General features: G+C 35.7%; 1 protein-coding gene across 3 annotated transcripts; it reads left to right on the top strand.

The window, feature by feature from the left end:
• Window positions 1–2,036: 2,036 nt before the first annotated feature.
• On the top strand, window positions 2,037–17,976 carry LOC125840724 (1,4-alpha-glucan-branching enzyme 3, chloroplastic/amyloplastic). 3 transcript variants are annotated; one of them, XM_049519691.1, is made up of 22 exons: window positions 2,037–2,432; window positions 3,238–3,309; window positions 3,462–3,526; window positions 4,130–4,807; window positions 6,150–6,322; window positions 6,626–6,715; window positions 7,253–7,328; window positions 8,788–8,895; window positions 10,468–10,558; window positions 12,259–12,360; window positions 12,673–12,775; window positions 13,566–13,703; window positions 13,800–13,871; window positions 14,005–14,109; window positions 14,661–14,738; window positions 14,830–14,937; window positions 15,864–15,944; window positions 16,243–16,347; window positions 16,965–17,050; window positions 17,216–17,270; window positions 17,347–17,425; window positions 17,541–17,976. In XM_049519691.1, the coding sequence occupies exons 1-21, from the start codon at window positions 2,140–2,142 to the stop codon at window positions 17,377–17,379; spliced, it is 2,712 nt and encodes a 903-aa protein (XP_049375648.1). In that variant the 5' UTR covers window positions 2,037–2,139; the 3' UTR covers window positions 17,380–17,425; window positions 17,541–17,976. The 3 variants fall into 3 exon arrangements, with proteins under 3 accessions (XP_049375648.1, XP_049375657.1, XP_049375665.1); XM_049519700.1 differs by having other exon boundaries at window positions 2,079–2,432; window positions 17,611–17,668; XM_049519708.1 differs by lacking the exon at window positions 2,037–2,432 and adding an exon at window positions 2,863–3,002 and having other exon boundaries at window positions 17,541–17,974.
• The last annotated feature ends 758 nt before the right edge of the window (window positions 17,977–18,734 follow it).

The raw sequence follows: 18,734 nt of genomic DNA, 5'->3' as shown, positions 1-18,734 counted from the left end.
TCTGATCAATACATCACGTAAAGTGATGTATCCGACTGATATATTGCGTAAAGTAGGAATTTTTATAATTTTTTCAAATAGTAGAAAATTTTAGAGAATATAGTAAAATAAATTGTGTGTTTAGGTATTTTTTCAAAAAATATCGCACACTAAATTTAATGCTTAGTCAAATACTATTATTAACGATAAGTACTTGCAATTATTCATGTTTTTTCTTAAATTTCATGTTCAATCAAATATCGTCACGAAGAGAGTATTTTGTATGTGAGTGTACATTCTTGGAGATAACGCTATCCAACTACAATGTTCTTTTCCTCCACAATGAGTGGGTATATTACACACTCATTTTTTCCTTTTTTAATTCATCACCGGCCGCCGCTGGCTTTGCTTTAATCACACTCTACCCTTCTATGCTGTGTGACTTTAATTTGGATCGTCCTACTTTGTCAGCTTTTAGTAAACGAGAAAAACATTGTCCCCTCTATTTTTCTTTCTTTTAATCTTTATTAATTTTTTTAGTTTATTTTTACTTGTTCAATATTAATTTGATATTTTTAAAAGATAATAAATAAAATATCAATTTTACTATATGATAATTCAATGCTTTGAAAAATAATTATAATTTCTAATAAGAGTAAATTAAGAACTAAATAATAAATAATATGATTTTCAAACTTACAAGTAAAAATATATACAAGGAGTCCTATTTATTTTCTGATTCTGTCTTCTTTTTATCAGAAAAAACATATGGTAATAACTTTTATTTATTTTCGTATTTATAACTTCAAAAGGCTTTTATCGTGGCTTGTTGGCGGCCACACACAAGTATTTATGAACATTGAACAAGCTAACTGCCTAACTGTATGATCTACATAGAAAAAATACCATGCTAATTGGCCTATTGTCTATACGTTACGATGCTAAAATAAAAGTTTTAAAGAATTCTTCTCATATTATCACATTTTCCCCTCTTTTTTATTAACTTAGAGAATCACGTTTAATCCTTTTTATATTTGTTACGTATATATTTCTTACGAGGGACCATTTAGATCAGAATTTCCGTTTAAGGAAGCTTAACACACATATTCATTAGCCACGGTTTGAGTCCGGCACACTTCTATTAGTTAGGTTCGAATTGAGGCTAAGAGAAACGTGCCAAGGGCCTCGAACAGTGGCTAAAAGAAATGTGCTAGGACCTCGAACTGTGACTAAAAGACTCCGAAAATCCTCAAATCACAAACTTTTCGGAGCTTTTGTTTGTTAATTTGTTTATGGGCCTTAGACGTGGGCTGTAGTGTGAACAATAGGCCCATTACTAAGCCCACTACAGTTAAGCAGTACATCTTCATTGGGGCACTGGAAATCCAAGTTTGCTCTGAGCCCATTATGTATTTTATTGTAGTCAAAGCTGGGCCAAAAATGATCAGGGACTTTGGATAGTTTACAATAATGGCCTTGAAAATAGTCGATCTTGAACTTTTGACCTTTGGTTTTCTTGTAGCCAAAACTTCAAGAATGATATTTTTAACTTTTGACCTGGAAGGTTTTTACATCGGGTAAGTGAGGTTTCCGAGAGACTTTCATGAATCCTTTTTTGTTGCGTCATTTTCCTTTCATTTTCAAGTAGTTATGGAGTGATATTTGTTTGATGTTAAGAATATATGAGTTTCAGTGTTCCATCCCTATGTTACTTTTCTTAAATCGTAGTGTAAGAAGGATACCGATGATTATCTATCTATTTTCATTTGTCTCGTTTCTTTAAAGAGGTTAGTACTTAGTATCCTTTAAAACATTGATTTATTTTATGAATATTACTAAGATACTAAAACACGATAAATCATGAATAATTGAATATAATAAAGTAATACTCCTATGATGACTATTGAGTAGCAGTCTGCGAACCATTAAAGGACTAAAACTGTTCAATTCATAACATAAAAGGACTAATTTTAACTTACCATAAAACATGAGGAACCATTTTTGTCATTTTCCCTACCATTTACGTCCGTCCCGGTAGCCGTTTACAGAAATTGGCTACAGTACCCGCCTCTTATCACTAAGGCGAAAAAAAAAAAAAAAAACAAGCACCAGTTCATCTTCTTCCCTCCTTAGTTCCATTGAGAGAAATTAGCATCAACAATGCTCTCTCTGACGGATTCAATTCGAATTTCTTCACCTTTAAGCGATTCTCGTCTGAGCTTTCTATCTCAAACCGGAAGCAGAACCAGTCGCCAGCTTAAATTTGTTCGCAGCCGCCGGGCTCGAGTTTCGAGGTGTAGATGCTCAGCAACGGAGCAACCGCCACCGCAACGACGGAAGCAACGACCGGAGAAGTACAAACAGTCGGAGGAAGAGAAAGGAATCGATCCTGTTGGATTTCTCAGCAAATACGGCATTACTCATAAAGCGTTTGCTCAATTTCTTCGTGAAAGGTGATTTTACAATGCCTTAAATTGTGTTATGTACTGTGTTTGTTATGCTATTTGTTCAGCTAACAGGAGAAATAGGGAGAGAAATGAGAATTCTATGAGAATATTCATAATTCAAAATATCTCTTATTACAATTTGAGCTACTTATATAGTGAAGTCATTTGCACTGAAGCTGATGAAAGAAACTAAAATGACTAAAAGTTGCGAACAGAAAATAGCTGCTATAACTTCACAACTAGATTCAAACTATTCCAATTTTGCACTAACATATGCCTCCTTCTAGAAAATGTCCTTGTCCTAAAGGACGATAACTGTGAGCGATCAACTGTCGTTAGAGTTTGAATGGGAATTGTACACAATCAGCAATTATAAGAGTTTGTAATATTTTCATTAGTTCCTCATGCAGTAAGGAATTATTGCCCCCTGTGAACAAATGGACCTTGGCTTTAACTCAGCTCAAAAAGGCCAAAAGCTAGCTTAGCTCATGAGGGGAGAATTTCAGTATTGAACTGAGAACAGCACCTGTAACTTCACAGAACAGAACTAACAGTATTAAACTGAGAATAACTCCTGTAATTTCACAACTGATTTTTGTCAAGATTCCAACTGTTTCCCTCTTCCTATTTTGCACATAACATATTTCTATGATTTTTTTTTTTTTTGCCTTTCTGGAAACCTCGTTACAAAAATATTACTGAGCAGCAACTTTTTCGAGTATCCTTGGACGGTTCCCTCTGTTTGATTTTTGAACCATTTGATATGCAACATTTTCAGGGTGTTTCATTCTTTTACCATTCTGTTTTGCAGATATAAATCATTGAAGGACTTGAAGGATGAAATATTGACTCGTCATTTCAGTCTCAAGGAGATGTCTACTGGGTTAGTTTGTGCGCGAATTTCTTTCGTCGACACCTGCGTTCCTCTCTCCTATCTGTCTTTGTGTCCAAGTATCATTGTGTGTCTATTTGCTAATAGTATCATATAATGCATCTTGATTAGTCTTTGACTGATTCTAGATGTCTATTTTACAGGTATGAATTAATGGGTATGCATCGTAACATGCAACATCGAGTGGATTTCTTGGAATGGGCTCCAGGTTCAAATCCATACATGAATTTGTCATCTTAATATGTTTTTTTTTATGTATCAGAATTTATCTTCTTAATGTGTTTTTTAATATATCAGAATTTATCTTCTTAATGTTAATTTCTTTGTATTAATTCACGCTTCATTATGATATGACCATTTGGTGCTTATTTTTAGTGACATTAGCAATTCTGCAAATACTTAGTATATAAACTCCATCAACGTTTCAAACTTCATCCATCCACTACATGACATTTTGAAAGTGGCTCACTATTTGGTATCTTCTGATTTTCATTATTGCCTTAAAGTTCTCTATCCATCCAATTCACTTAGTTTCACATTAGGACTATGGTGTGATATCACTGGGGAAAAAGACTTGATATGGGGTTTCCCATGTAAAGTTATTTTTATGCATGAATGTAAATAATATATTGATTTTTAATTCCAACTCTGAGGTTATATGCAAGTTAATGTAACTCTTTGTGTATCGTAAGTTGTGTGACACAATTGGATGGGATGGGGGAGTGGATTTAGCACTTGATGGGCAGCAATCATTTCTTTGCTTTTATTTCCTTTTATAGTTTTGAATACAAGTGCCAAGATGTTGCAACAGGTGCTCGCTACTGTGCTCTGATTGGTGACTTCAATGGGTGGTCAACAACTGGTAACTGTGCCAGAGAGGGTCATTTTGGTCATGACGATTATGGGTATTGGTTTATTATTCTTGAAGATAAATTACGTGAAGGAGAAGAACCTGATAAATTGTATTTTCAACAGTACAATTACACGGAGGACTATGATAAAGGTGACACGGGTATTACCGTCGAAGAAATCTTTAAAAAAGCAAATGATGAGTATTGGGAACCTGGAGAAGATCGCTTCATTAAATCACGTTATGAGGTGGCAGCAAAGTTATATGAGGAAATGTTCGGACCAAATGGACCTCAAACAGAAGAGGAACTAGAAGCAATGCCTGATGCAGCTACACGATACAAAACTTGGAAAGAGCAACAAAAAAAGGATCCAGCAAGCAATTTGCCATCGTATGATGTGGTAGATAGTGGAAAAGAATATGATATTTACAATATTATAGGTGATCCTGAATCGTTTAAGAAATTTCGTATGAAACAGCCTCCTATTGCTTACTGGTTAGAAACTAAAAAGGGAAGGAAAGGCTGGTTACAGAAATATATGCCTGCTTTACCTCATGGAAGCAAATACAGGGTGTATTTTAACACACCAAATGGGCCTCTTGAACGAGTTCCTGCGTGGGCCAATTTTGTCATTCCAGGTAAACAAGCACTGCTTATTGGAATTTACATACTGTTTTTACATCCATAACTGGTTAATATTCTATTAGCCGAGATATAACAAGAAGAAACATGGAAGCATCTAGAATTATAAATATTTTTCTTTGGTGTATTCAGTTTGTCTGCCTAAATGATCTGTCAGTGACATTCATAAATGTATGCGTATTTACAGGCTTAGGATTTTATAATTGCATTTAGATATGACAAGTTACAACACACACACACACGTATACATAAATATGTGCCTATATTTTTTTGTCAATGGTGTCTACGCTAGCTTCCACGCGTATTTGATTCCCATAATTCATTCCAGTGTCATTGACTGTTAGGCCACACGTTTGGGTGTGCTCATTGACCGTTAGGCCACACGTTTGGGTGTGCAACAAGCTACAATATGTGTTGTGTTTATTATGATTTATCCATAACTAGTGCATGTATGTTTGCATGCTTCGAATGTCCTGTTCATACACCCCATTTAATAATTTGCTGTTAAGAAGCTTGAGTAGCGCACGGAGCATTAAGATGTTGGAGGTTAGATCTAACAACCCCTAACCTAGTTGGAGGTAAATCTTTGTTCATCAAGTATCATTTAGATTGAATGGGAAAAGGTAGGTGACCACTTTGAATTGAAGTGGTGGAGTGGTAAGTGGCATATATTCTAGGTGTGTATAATTTACCTTAAAGGTTTGTGAATATATAAACTGATGCATTATATAAAGTTTTATCTCGGTGAAAGAAGATATTAGTCTTATCTGTGAAGGGAAGAAGGGGTCAGCAATCGTTGCATGAATAGGGAGGGAGGGAGGGAGAGAGAGAGAGGGGAGGAGGGGGGGGGGGGGAGAGAGAGATTAAAGTTGAGAATGGGAAATAGCGCCACAACTACGGACCGAAAGCACAACACGAATGACAAGCACAGGTTTTCTGTTTTTTCTTCCCCTTCCTACACAACAAATCGTAATCTGCGTCTGTCTGAAAGTGCATGAATCTCGAGTAGAGGCACGAACTTAAGGAGCTAACTTAAGCTTGGTTGATTGTCGTTTCGGTTTTAGCTGGTTCCGTGATCTAGGAAATCAATCTAATCCCTCATTTGGTCAAAAGCGGTATGGGGGAGAGGGAGGGGCCTCCATAATTGACTTGTGCGTTGTGATTAGCATTTTGAGTAGATAATTCTAAATTGAATCTCCATGCTCGCTGTAAAAGAGATGCAGGACATAATCATATCACTGCTGTTGGTTTTATCATTGCTGTTGGTTTCATTTCTTATTTCCTTAGCTACTGGTAGTCCTTCTCTTGATGTTGCTGAACTCCTTTACTCATTTGCAGATGCAGACGGGATGCAAGCATTAGCAGTCCATTGGGAACCACCTCCTGAATATGCTTATAAATGGAAACACAAGCTACCAGTCAAGCCTAAGTCCTTGCGCATATATGAATGTCATGTTGGCATCTCTGGCCAGGAACCAAAAGTTTCATCTTTCAATGATTTTATTAGCAAGGTGACTACATTGTACTTTGTCTTACAATTCGTGTTGACATCAAAACTTTTTAACTTTCACTCTTCAAAATCTTGTTAAGTAGAAATATGATTGTCTTCCAGTCTTTGGTTTAGGTTGTTATATCTGAACTTAATCCATATTATTTAAAAGAAAGGCCTGTTTTATCAGAAATATTTCTGTATTATGCTGAAAGATTGTTTTTCTTTTCTTCGATGTTTTTACATTTGTATGGATAAAGAATTTTTACCACTTTTTTTGTATTTGCAAGTTGACTTCATTTAATAATTCTTTTTGTCATTCCAGGTCCTTCCGCATGTAAAAGAAGCTGGATACAATGCAATACAAATTATTGGAGTTGTTGAGCACAAGGATTATTTCACTGTTGGATATAGAGTGAGTTAGAATTAGTTTCTCCTCAATTTTCTATCTCTGAAAGATACATATGATACATTCTCAAAATTGGACTTTTGTGCTTCCTACTGTAAAAAGGTGAGCCATGTAATTAGACTTTCACCTTACTTACTTTGGATTACATTGTCAACAAGGCTTGAACTTGGTGACAGGCGACAATGCCCCTGTATTCAATTACTATATGAAATATACCAGATGCATAATCTGGTTTTTGTTTAATCAATTTTCAAGTCTGGTAAAATTAACAGATTGTAAATTCATGAATCCTGCATGAACACAGTGTAAATTGAACAATTTTAGTTGACCAATTGTCCGGTTATACATTTGAAATATTGCATCTTCATTTCCCCCCCACTCTTTTTAGCTATAAGGATAGTGTATTGGGCAACTACTTATAACCTTTTTGTATAGATTTGGAACATGCTCAGCCTTTATGATTTATAATTTCTTTTTGATTACGATGATTTATAGCTTCTTCCTCACCATTGATATGATTTCACCATCTTTTTTCCTATACAGGTGACCAATTTTTATGCTGTTAGTAGCCGTTATGGCACACCGGATGACTTCAAGCGCTTGGTTGATGAAGCACATGGTAATCCTTGACGTTTGACCTGGGCAAATATGGTTTACGTCCTGCTATGCTGTTAGTGACTACTTATGTTGCATATTATTTGCTTTCTCTTTCCTTTTAATTATCTGATAACCATATTCTCTATGATTGTGATAGAGGTGTCATTTCCTGATAACTAGCTATTCTTTAATATAGTTCTTTCACATGGTAGGGGCAATCACTTCATGCTGAGCATGAATCTTTTTTGTAAAATTTAAAATGCTGGTTTCTTTTTACAAAATATGAACTTATGGGTCTAGTTTTGTATTTGAAAAAAAATTGAAATCATGATTTGGAATCCCAAATGATTTCTTTTTTTGAGAATTTGGGATATGAAGTCATGATTTCAAATCATGATCCCAAATAGCATGTCCAAAAATCATGACTTGAAATCGCGTGTCCAAGCACAAGCTAAGCCAGTCCAAGAAAACATAACTACAGATTATGAAGATCCCTGATTATATCTAAAATTGCATGAACATCATGTACAATAACCAGGTTGCACCAAAAAGCTAGCAAAATAAGACATCTTTGTTTTAGACTAATGTAATTTTCTCCTACGGCCTTCATAATTCTATCATTTCTTTCAAGACAAATAGTCCACCAAATGGCTTGAGGGATGGTATTTTAAGTCTCTTGTAAATTTCTCCGACGGTCTTCACCCCAGCAATTCGTTGACATTATCTTTCTGCCAGGTTCATTTGGAAGCTATATTTGCTTAATGCATTCCATTTGGTTTCTTGTACTTAGAGGATGTTCATTCATTACTGGATATTCCATAAACCTAAACGTCTATGCCGCTGTCTGCAGATTGCTCAACCTGAATAAAAAGAATTGAACGAGTTTTATCCTATCAAGTCCTTGCAGCTAGTTGCCTTAAGCTAAGGCCTTACTCTTCTTCAGAACCTACCCACCTTCCAACGCTTGCTGCGTCGGAAGCACAAAACACCATTTACTTGCTAAGGAAAGTAGGAGCCTTGTGAAGTGTGAACATATTTTATAATTTTTGGGAATGACATGTATTGACAGATAGTCCTGTCAACTAGAGGATGCTATCTTGTGAGCCTTAAAATTATTCTAAGACACGTCGCCTTCAAACTATTCCAAGAAACGTCTAAAAACCATGTTGATAGCTTTAAATTCCTTCTTTTTAAGGCGAATAATGATGTCTCAGACACCAACATTCCTTCTCTAAAAAAAAAAAAGAAAAAGAAAGATGCAAGACACGACATGTCAACTTAGCTTTCTCAAATTAAGAAAAGATTTTTCAAGACCCTTTCCAGCTTATGCCTCTTCTTGCTTTTAATCTGTGAGTGCTGGTAATAATTATAGACATTGTCATATTACATTAATGAACATTCTGGATAGCATTGTGATACACCTTCTTGTTATGATTTCTCTTTATCCGTATTGGTTTTACTAATCGTATTCTGTTTTGCAGGGCTTGGACTGCTTGTCTTTTTGGAGATTGTGCACTCTTATGCAGCAGCAGATGAAATGGTTGGGTTATCTCTTTTTGATGGAGCAAATGATTGCTATTTCCACACTGGTATAGTCTTCAAGAGAATGTTTAGAAGCACTTCACTCCCTGACTAATTTTCATTTGTTACATTACAAAATCACACTGTGTTCCCTGATGCATGTGTCATTTGTGACATGTGGTTCTGGGATTCGCCAACCAATTTGCTTACATTTCTGTTATTCTAGTATCTAACTTGGAACTACTAGTACTACACAACAAAAATGACTGCTGGCTAGGCCTACAGGCTGCATCATTCTGGAAGAAGTTTGAGCTCTACGTAGGGATCTCTAACTAGCTCAAATATCTGTTGCACAATTGTTTTCCCTTAGGTATAATTAAGTGTACATTGAACAAGATGTATGGTCTTCAATAACAGTGTCTTTGATTCAACAAGGGAGTGGAATCTGGTATTGATATGGGAGATCAAATTGATGTCAAATTATGAATATGTTTAAATCAAAATCTTTTCTTTCCTTAAATGGTTAAACCCAATGCAGCACTCATACTCTCTTTTATTGAAGAGCCTGTAATGGATTTGAAAATAGATATGCTGAAAAGCCCTAAATCACTCCCATCATTTTCCCCATAAGATCATCAAAAATTGGAAAGATAAATTGGAAAATAGTTGTTTGTGGCTTGTATACACGTGTGACCACGTGCTAAACCACTGGCCATGTGTGACGCGTGACACAGGCATTTGCAATATTGGTATGCTTAAACCAAATGTGTATTTATGTGACACATGCTCTTCATGGTGCAGTTTAAAGTAGTGGTCGCTATTCGTTTGCCCTAGTATGCCTAGTAGCTAATGTGTGTTTATTTCATCTTGCACTCTTTTGCGATTGGCAATAGTTTTTGAGAATTTGTATTTTCTTGCTTTCATTCACCCAAACTTGATTCTCATATTTACTGTGTGGAAATAGAACATCAATAACCTCAATCTGTGTCTCTAGGAAGGATGAGACAACACTCAGTGCATAGGTGACTATAGCCTGGCTACTTTTGGTTTTCTCCAAACTAGAGTTATATCTCCACTATTCATAAACAGAGCTGTGGGAGTGCATATACACTCACATGAATGTATATAGACGTGCTTATGTGTGTGTGTGTCAGTTTGCCTTAATAATAAAGTAAATTATTGTCATATACAAAATATATAAGCACAAATGAGAGGTAGTGGAATCTTCCATGAAAGGTTAACCTTGTTCCTTTTCTAATTTGTTTTCCTCATTTACCGCTTTATATATTTATGCAAAATACTCTTTAAATTTAATGCAAACAACAAGCACTTCTATTGTACATGGCCATAAAAATATAAACTTCATATCAAGCTTGGTCAGGACAGAACATAACAAGAGGATTGTCAGGGTTGGAGAGAATTCTAACTTGAAGCAAGTGAGACACCATATTCACTGTTTATTCTACTAGTAAATCTAATATACTATTTTTGTTGCATTCCTATGTTGATGGAAGTTCTAATTAGTTGGAGTTCTCTTCAGTAATTTGGTAAAAGAACTATATCTGATTAAATGTTTTCAGTACTTCTATATCATATGATTTCCTTTTGGATCCTGAGTTCTGTATTTACTGCATAACTAGGTAAACGTGGACACCACAAATTCTGGGGCACACGGATGTTCAAATATGGAGATCTTGATGTTCTGCACTTTCTTCTTTCAAATCTGAACTGGTGAGTTTATTGTTATATGGTTTCCATCCTATGCATGCTATTCTCTCAGTTTCATTGCTAGTTTTAAGTTTTGTTAGAAGTCGAAGGTTTGGCACCTGATAAATGTTGCTGGCCGTGCAATAAATGCACCACCATCCTTTGATTATTAAGTTCATGCTATATTTTATTGTACTTTACACCTATATATAGGTTTATGTTGTAGTTCATTTGTATCAAGTGGGAAATACAAAATAAGTCCTCTTCCTCAATTTCACAATGTATCAGAGTAGATTCACTCTTGGTAAAATTCTAAATTGCTTCTGCTCACAGGCATGCGTCCTCTTGCCTCTTTCCCAGATGAAGTCCATTTTTATTTATCAAAGTGAAATTGTAGACAATTGTCCTCTCCATCCCTCTCACATGGTCCGAATTCAATGATCCTCATTCATGTCACATGAAGCTAGAACAGGAACCACTCCTCTCAAAGAATTTCCATTGCCCCCAGCCCCCCAGTAGAAAGGAAAAAGAAGAAAGAAAAATTTGCTTTAAGTAAGCAGAGATTAGAGATTTGGCACCTTGTGAAGAAAATTTGTAAGCTGAGAATTCATCTACCAACCTAGTGGAGGTGAGCCTGTTTGTCAACAGTAAGTCTGTTAGAGTGTCATCGCCTTGTTGATGTTTCTTTCTTGAGATGGCAACAACTTGTATTAAAATTAAAAGAGACTGTGAAGCCATAATTACAGAGTGTGAACAAAAACCAAGCTAGGCAAAGATTATATTGCACTACAGAGGCTCTAAAAGTTGCATTAGGGCCTCAGTGTCACCTATGTACACTTATTTATACCAAAAATGAAAAAGCAAAATACAACTAAGCTTTATCTTCTGGATTGAGTTTCTCTTTCCTTCAAAACATCTAAGATTTCTTTCCCTCCGGATTGTCCACCATATGCAGCCTGGGATCATATTCCATCTTCTTTTTTAGCTTTTGTGCTTCCCCTTCCGTTCCAGCTGGAAAGCATGTCAAGCGAAGACATTGACACTGGCCAGCTCAAACCAATCATAGCAAGGAAGACGTCCCAAAGTTGTGTATACTTTCCACATAAGTGGCAAAGAAAGCAAAGTTGTATTCCCCTTCTGTAGCCTGTCCCGTGTCAAACAAGCTCTCTCGACTATCAACCAAACAAAACAAGCCACCTTGTATGTGATCTCAGTTCTCCAGATGTGCTTCCAAGGCCATAACTAGGTCAGCTAGTTATCAAGCTTCAAACTGTGATAAGCTGTTTTGACTGAAAAAGTGCCTGTGTTATCCACCCCAACCTGTCTTGAGCTTGAGAAGTTCCAATGAACTGATTGATGGTGTTTAGGAACTCAGCAAATCTGTCCAAATTCCAGTCATTCAAGGCTCTCCTATAACTTAAATTCCATACCTGATTGCTCCAAACTTCACTAATGCCAGCCCTTTGTTGCTGGTTTAGAGAAAAGATATCAGGGTATGAGAGCTTGAGAGGGCCATTACCTAGTCAATTGGCAGTTGGCAGTATGTATGTTTTCTTCTTTGTCAAGTCTCATAGATCCACGTTCACATGGTTGATGCATGAGCGTGAGCGATTTCTGTTATAAGAAACAAACTTCTTTTTGAAACGAAATGCTCTCACCTAACAGACATGATTGTGCAAGAAACTATTTTCTTGACATGTTGCTTATACAATGGTATTTTTCAGGTGGGTGGAGGAGTATCATGTCGATGGCTTCCATTTTCATTCGCTCTCGTCCATGTTGTATACGCATAATGGATTTGCTTCATTTACTGGTGACATGGATGAGTAAGCATCAAAAGTTCAATTGTGTCAAGTTAATTGTTCATGCGCTGTTTACTTATTAAAAAATGTTTACACATTGTTCACCAATGACATATATTTAAGATTCATATATTTGCAGTCTTTTAACTGGATTTTGGTATCTATCTTGATTAGGAAGTGCTAGAGATTGTAATGTGGATTAGAAAACAAAGCTAGAAGGACCTCAATTTTGAAAACTATGTGACTAGAATGTATGTTAAACATTGGAAAATTATGAGCATCTATCTTTCTGTTGGTTGGTTTTTCTTCGACAATCTAAAACTTTTGTTGTTGCAGATACTGTAACCAATATGTTGACAAGGAGGCCTTATTGTACCTCATTTTAGCAAATGAAGTATTACATGCTCTTCATCCTAATGTGATCACGATTGCGGAGGATGTAAGTGAACTATTTCAATTCTTCTGAATTGTTCATCGCTTTCCTTTGATGCTTTCGAGTAGAAATCCTTTGTTATTTAACTTAGTTCTGCTGAGTATACCTTATGATACTTCAAGATATCTCTTGAAAAGAGGATTTCACTAAATGTTTCTTGATAAGTAAAGATAATTCAATGTTGAGTGTTCTTCTTGTGCAAGCTTATTTCTTAGTCTTGTATTACTAGATATGCCAGATTTCCTTGCTTTTCACATGCAACTTGTAGCTTGAGACAAGGGGTGACATTTGGTTGGAGTAATGGAGAAATAATCTCCACATAAAATTCAACATTGTTTAATACAATGTTTGGTTTGATTTTTCTGTTCCACGTAAAACTTAGCATAATCTGTTACGTGTTTGGTTTCAAATTTTCCTTTCTACATAACTAATACTCACATAAGTTATGTGGGAATCTATGTATTATTTTATATTTATGTGGGATAGAATGTGGAATAAGAATGCAGTGGTTAGTAATACATGGATTAGAACAATAAATGAAAAGAATAACCCTTCATGTAGTAACTAATATTTTATTTTTAAAAAATAAAAACATATTTTCAAAAATACATTGTGTAATAAATTTTAATACAACAATCAAATATCCAATAGCATGTAATCGTTAAATTACAATCTTTTCATTATTAATCCTTGAATTACATTCTGTATATCACTAACCCTGCATTACAAACTCTACATTTCTAATTTCTGCAGACCCCCAACTGTCCTTTCATAAAGATTTCTTTCTGTTACATAGGCAACTCTGTATCCTGGACTCTGCGATCCAACATCTCAAGGTGGACTGGGCTTTGATTATTTTGCCAATCTTTCTGCCTCAGAGATGTGGCTTGCATTACTTGAAAATACTCCTGATCATGAATGGTGCATGAGTAAGGTTGAACCTTGCATCATTGGCTTACAGGATTTTTCTCCTTTTGAACATCTAATGCTATGGTAGTTGGTGGAATTTAATATGGTTGACTTATTTCAGATTGTTAGCACATTAGTGGGCGACAGACAAAATACTGATAAAATGCTTTTGTATGCAGAAAATCACAACCAGGTAGCTACACTTTTTTTTATTGTCATGTATTTATGAGTTTTCTCCCCTTTCCTTTACTTTTCTTTCATATTGTAAAGGTCTGATTTGACAATCTACATTATTTGACTGGTTGTAATTCTCCCTTCTCTTTTAGTCCATTTCTGGAAGTCGTTCCTTCGCAGAAATACTGATTGGTAACTCCTTGGGGAAATCTTCCATATCACAAGAGTCATTACTTAGAGGCTGCTCGTTACACAAGGTAATTTCTTTACTTGTGGTTTACACTTCATGTAGAAGGTGAATATCTGGTACTACCTAGAGGCTGCTTGTTACACTAGGGAAACTGCTTGACATTTCTTGGTTGATCAGGTCTGACTCTTATGAACAGCCACCCTTCACTTGTCTCTTAAATATAGTCTCCCTCTATTTTGGTAAGCGGGATGCTTTGTGCACTAGACTGCCTCTTTTTTCATGCTTACCTCTTATTTGAGGTCAAATTAACCTCTGTACAGTTGTCGTCGTTCTTGATGTTGCAGTCAATAAGTAGGGGCATTCAGGTGAAACTTGTATGTGCTTCAAGAAGGAACTAGCCTTTTAATATTTTCTTCTTCTGGGAAATAGTTCAGCTTGATGAATCTGATTTCATTGATTTTCTGGTTAATAGATTAGTCCTTCAGATAAACTCCTTACCCAAGGGAATCTATTTCCCTCTTTTCAGCACAATTTTAGATTACTTGCCTGCTTGTTCTGTGATATTCCCATGCATTTGGGCTTGTCTAATTATGGTTGGAATATTCTTGTATTAAATAGATGATCAGATTAATTACATCTACAATTGGTGGTCATGCATACCTCAACTTCATGGGCAATGAATTTGGTCACCCAAAGGTGAGTAGTTATTATCTGCATATATGATTTGTGGACGTTTACAACTATACTACAGTAGATTTAGTACCAAATGACCTGATTCCTGCAACAGAGAGTAGAGTTTCCAATGTCAAGCAACAATTTCTCCTTTTCACTGGCTAACCGTTGCTGGGATCTATTGGAAGATGTTGTACATTATCAATTGTTCTCATTTGATAAGGTGACCATCGAACTTCTAATTATGCAAAATGCGCTCTGCTGCCTCTCTCTAAATATACTTATATATATATATATACACACATGTGTGTGTGTGTTTGTGTAGAATCTCCTTATACGACTGTTGCTGAATATATTGCATTTGAGATGTACTGTTTAGTAGATATTCTGTTGTATATTACTTGTTGCTTTGTCCCCCCCCCCCCCCCCCCCAAGGAGTAAATTTGTTCCATTTTCATACATCATTGTTGGGTTTCTATTAATCCTGATAATGTCTTTCTGATACTGTGTGGAGAAAATACACCATACGAGCAATGCAAGGTAGGCATAGTTGTTGCGCATTAGTAAATGACTGTCACTAAAGTGATCTGCCCTTTGAGTGTACTTTTTTGTATATATTCTGCTTGATATTAGATGTTGCTTTTCCTCCTTTTTTTCCGTCAAGGAGTAAAGATCGGGCTTCCACACATCACAGCAACCCTTTTTTGATATTCTGTGCTGAAAAAATAGTGTACTCTTTAGTAGATATTTTGTTGGAAACCACATATTGCTTTGTTCCCTTATTTCTCATCAAGGGGTATATATAGTTAGGGCTTCCACATGCCATAGCAACCTTTTCTGATATTATGTGGAAACGATATACTGTATGGTCAATAAAGGTAGCTCACATAGCTATGCATTAGTAAATGAGGTTCATGTGCTACTCCTGTCTTTATTGTTTTATGTCATATTTGAATGGTATTTATCACCTCTCCATAACCATTATTTTTTTCTTTTTAGTTGGTTGATGAGATAGCTTGTGTTTGATCCAGTTATAGGCATATGTTATGCATCTCTTTCTTTCTTTCTGGCTCTGCTGTAAATTGGAATAGTTGTTCTGCAACCAAAGGGAAAAAGAAAGAAGAGAGTTATGACTCCTTCCATTTTCAGGATATGATGGACTTGGATAAAAATGGGAGAATTTTGTCCAGAGGTCTTGCCAACATTCACCATGTCAATGATACTACCATGGTACAAACATTGTCTCTCATTTATTTGATATTTTTCCATTTCAATTTTTTTCTGTATCTCATTTTTCTAGTGTGCCTGATTGATGATAATTAGAAGGTGATGCTCGAGTTGCCCTGTATTGGGGTTCCCTAACTATGGAGAGTATTTCATATTTTAGTGGTCTGTGACCCTGGGGGGGTGGGGGGGTGGAGAAGAACATCATAACAGTTGCTTGTGTGCTGGAATTTATCAATATAGGTAGTTTCTATGGCAAACATCTATTTCTTGGATATAAAGAGTGAAATTATTTTTGGAACAGGTGATTTCTTACTTGAGAGGTCCCAATCTCTTTGTGTTCAACTTTCATCCTGTCAATTCATATGAAAGATACATTATAGGTGTGGAAGAAGCTGGAGAGTATCAAGTAAGTGTCACTTTATCCTTTTCTTGCTGAATGCCTGTCTAAAGTTCTCCTATATTCATCTCTCACTCCCACATAACGGTGAAGTGTGAAAAAAGGATCATCAACTTGGAATGGGTATGTAAGTTGAAAAGATTTATGTAGCTATTGTTTCTATCCCTACTTCTATGCCTGCCTCCGTAGTAAATTAATAGAATAACCACTAGCTTGTGTGAGTAGAGGATCATTCTTTTCCTAATTCGATCTCTCTCTCAGTCCCGCATGAACATGAAGAAGTTACTCCATCCGTTTCAATTTATGTGAAACCTATTTAACTAGGTACAGATTTTAAGAAAAAAAGGAGTATGACTTTTGGAACTAGTAGTCTTAAAACATGCCATCATGCCATAACATTTGAAACTTGTGGTCCTAAGATGCTATATCATTTATGAGGAACACAGTTGACATATCATTGATTACTCGACCTATGTATTTTCTTACTTCTCTAGCTATAACTTGAAATTCCAGAGAATAGTACATCTATCGAGGAACACAGTCGACATATCATTTAATTACTTGATCTATGGATTTTGTAACTTCACTGGCTATTTCTTACCCTATTGTTCGGTCAACTTTTATAGGTCACATTAAATACAGATGAAAACAAGTATGGTGGTAGAGGACTACTTGGCCAAGATCAAAATATTCAAAGAACCATTAGTAGAAGGTAACCAATCAATTGCTTTCCTTTTTCACTTGTTTTTACACGACTCATAATTAGTCACTTACTTATGTTCTCTACTTCTTCTAGGAAGATGAATTCCAATGTTTTTTTTACATGATATCCATATTAAACTTCTATATAATGCATGTCTTAACGTTTCCATTTCAGAGCTGATGGAATGAGATTTTGCTTGGAAGTGCCTCTGCCAAGTAGAAGTGCTCAGGTTTGATTTTTTTTTAATTCATCTATCATCAGCCCATGACCGACGAAGGCTTGATTAATTGGTTCAACTCCTGCAGGTCTACAAGTTGACCCGAATTCTAAGAGCATGATCACTCTAGTAATCAAAGTGCCTCATATGATGACACAAAAGGAAAGGTACGTTTACACTATGTATCAGTTTGACTCGGATACAAAACATGTATTGAAGCACCTTCGTGCTTATCTATGAAACTTTTATAGCTTATTCAGGCTGTTTTCTAATCTTTAATAGGTTCTACATTGCCCTTACACTGATCAATATTGACACCTTTCCGAGGTGAGTTTCTGTGATTCTTGAGCAGACTGTTGGCTAGTCAATTATCATGAACTTTTGCCTTCAGCATCCGGATAGTCGCTTCTCCTGTGCAATGAGGGCATGGACGAAATTTTTTTGGCTTGTCATGGGGGTCATAAGCATCTGCCAGATTAAGATTTCACAGGCCTCGAGTAAAACCATCACTTACTTTAAGGATACACAAACACACCAACGGGGTGCAGGCTCTGATACCTTTAAAGTTGCCAGTGTATATAAGAGCATTCAAATTGATGAGAACTTCAATTTGGTATCAGATGTTGAGTCATGTTTTGTAAACATTGTGGCCTGTGGGTATCAAGTTATCGGTTCAAGATATACAAACATCTCTAAGAGAAGGGCATACATCCTGAGTTTTACATCGGAACCAAACCATTCTCATGCAACATTCTCTTATGTTATTCTATATTGTAACCATTTCTAATTATGTCCAATCTTGTATACTCCCACATTTATCTTGTAGATGTGTTTGGCCTCTAACAGTCAGCTCTTGTAAACTATTGCTGGGATCTCAGACAGTTTTATTTAATTTTGCATGCTACATCTTCATCTATTGTCATATATTTAGAATATGAAGAGTAAATACTTTCATTGTTTGCTTTGAGGTACCATAATTCTATCTAATCTCTACTTTTATTATTGGAGTTGAATTTGCAGTCCATATAAAAATTTAAACTATCATCGTATATAAACTTGTGGTATGATTAAAAAAAAAAAAAACTTGTGATACAATATTTGTTGCTACCATTTTCTTTCAAGTTGCCATGCAATGCTTATCATAAAAAAACTGTAAGTAATTACCTTACAAGCAGTAATGATACACAATTTATTCTACATGTTTGGTAGAAATCAGAATTGCTAGAATTTATAAATTTCAAATCTTGAATTTGCTTTTTAAATATCTTTTATATTGTTAGGGCATACAGTTTAAACTCTTCTAGAAAAGGGTGTAAAGAGTGGTTGACTGGCTTTTAGTATTGATAAGAGTCGAACAAACAACAGACATATATGAAAAAGGGCATATAAAAGAATAGAGATAAGGAGATGATCAAGCTGAGTAAGCACTGAATAGCAAGATGTGTTGTGATGGAATGATTGAGATTACTCTATTCT

Source organism: Solanum verrucosum, unplaced genomic scaffold (genome assembly GCF_900185275.1).
Source record: "Solanum verrucosum unplaced genomic scaffold, falcon-dt-bn FXZP01000277.1, whole genome shotgun sequence".
In the NCBI taxonomy this organism is placed as follows: Eukaryota; Viridiplantae; Streptophyta; class Magnoliopsida; order Solanales; family Solanaceae; genus Solanum; species Solanum verrucosum.
This window is presented reverse-complemented; position numbering and strand designations above follow the sequence as displayed.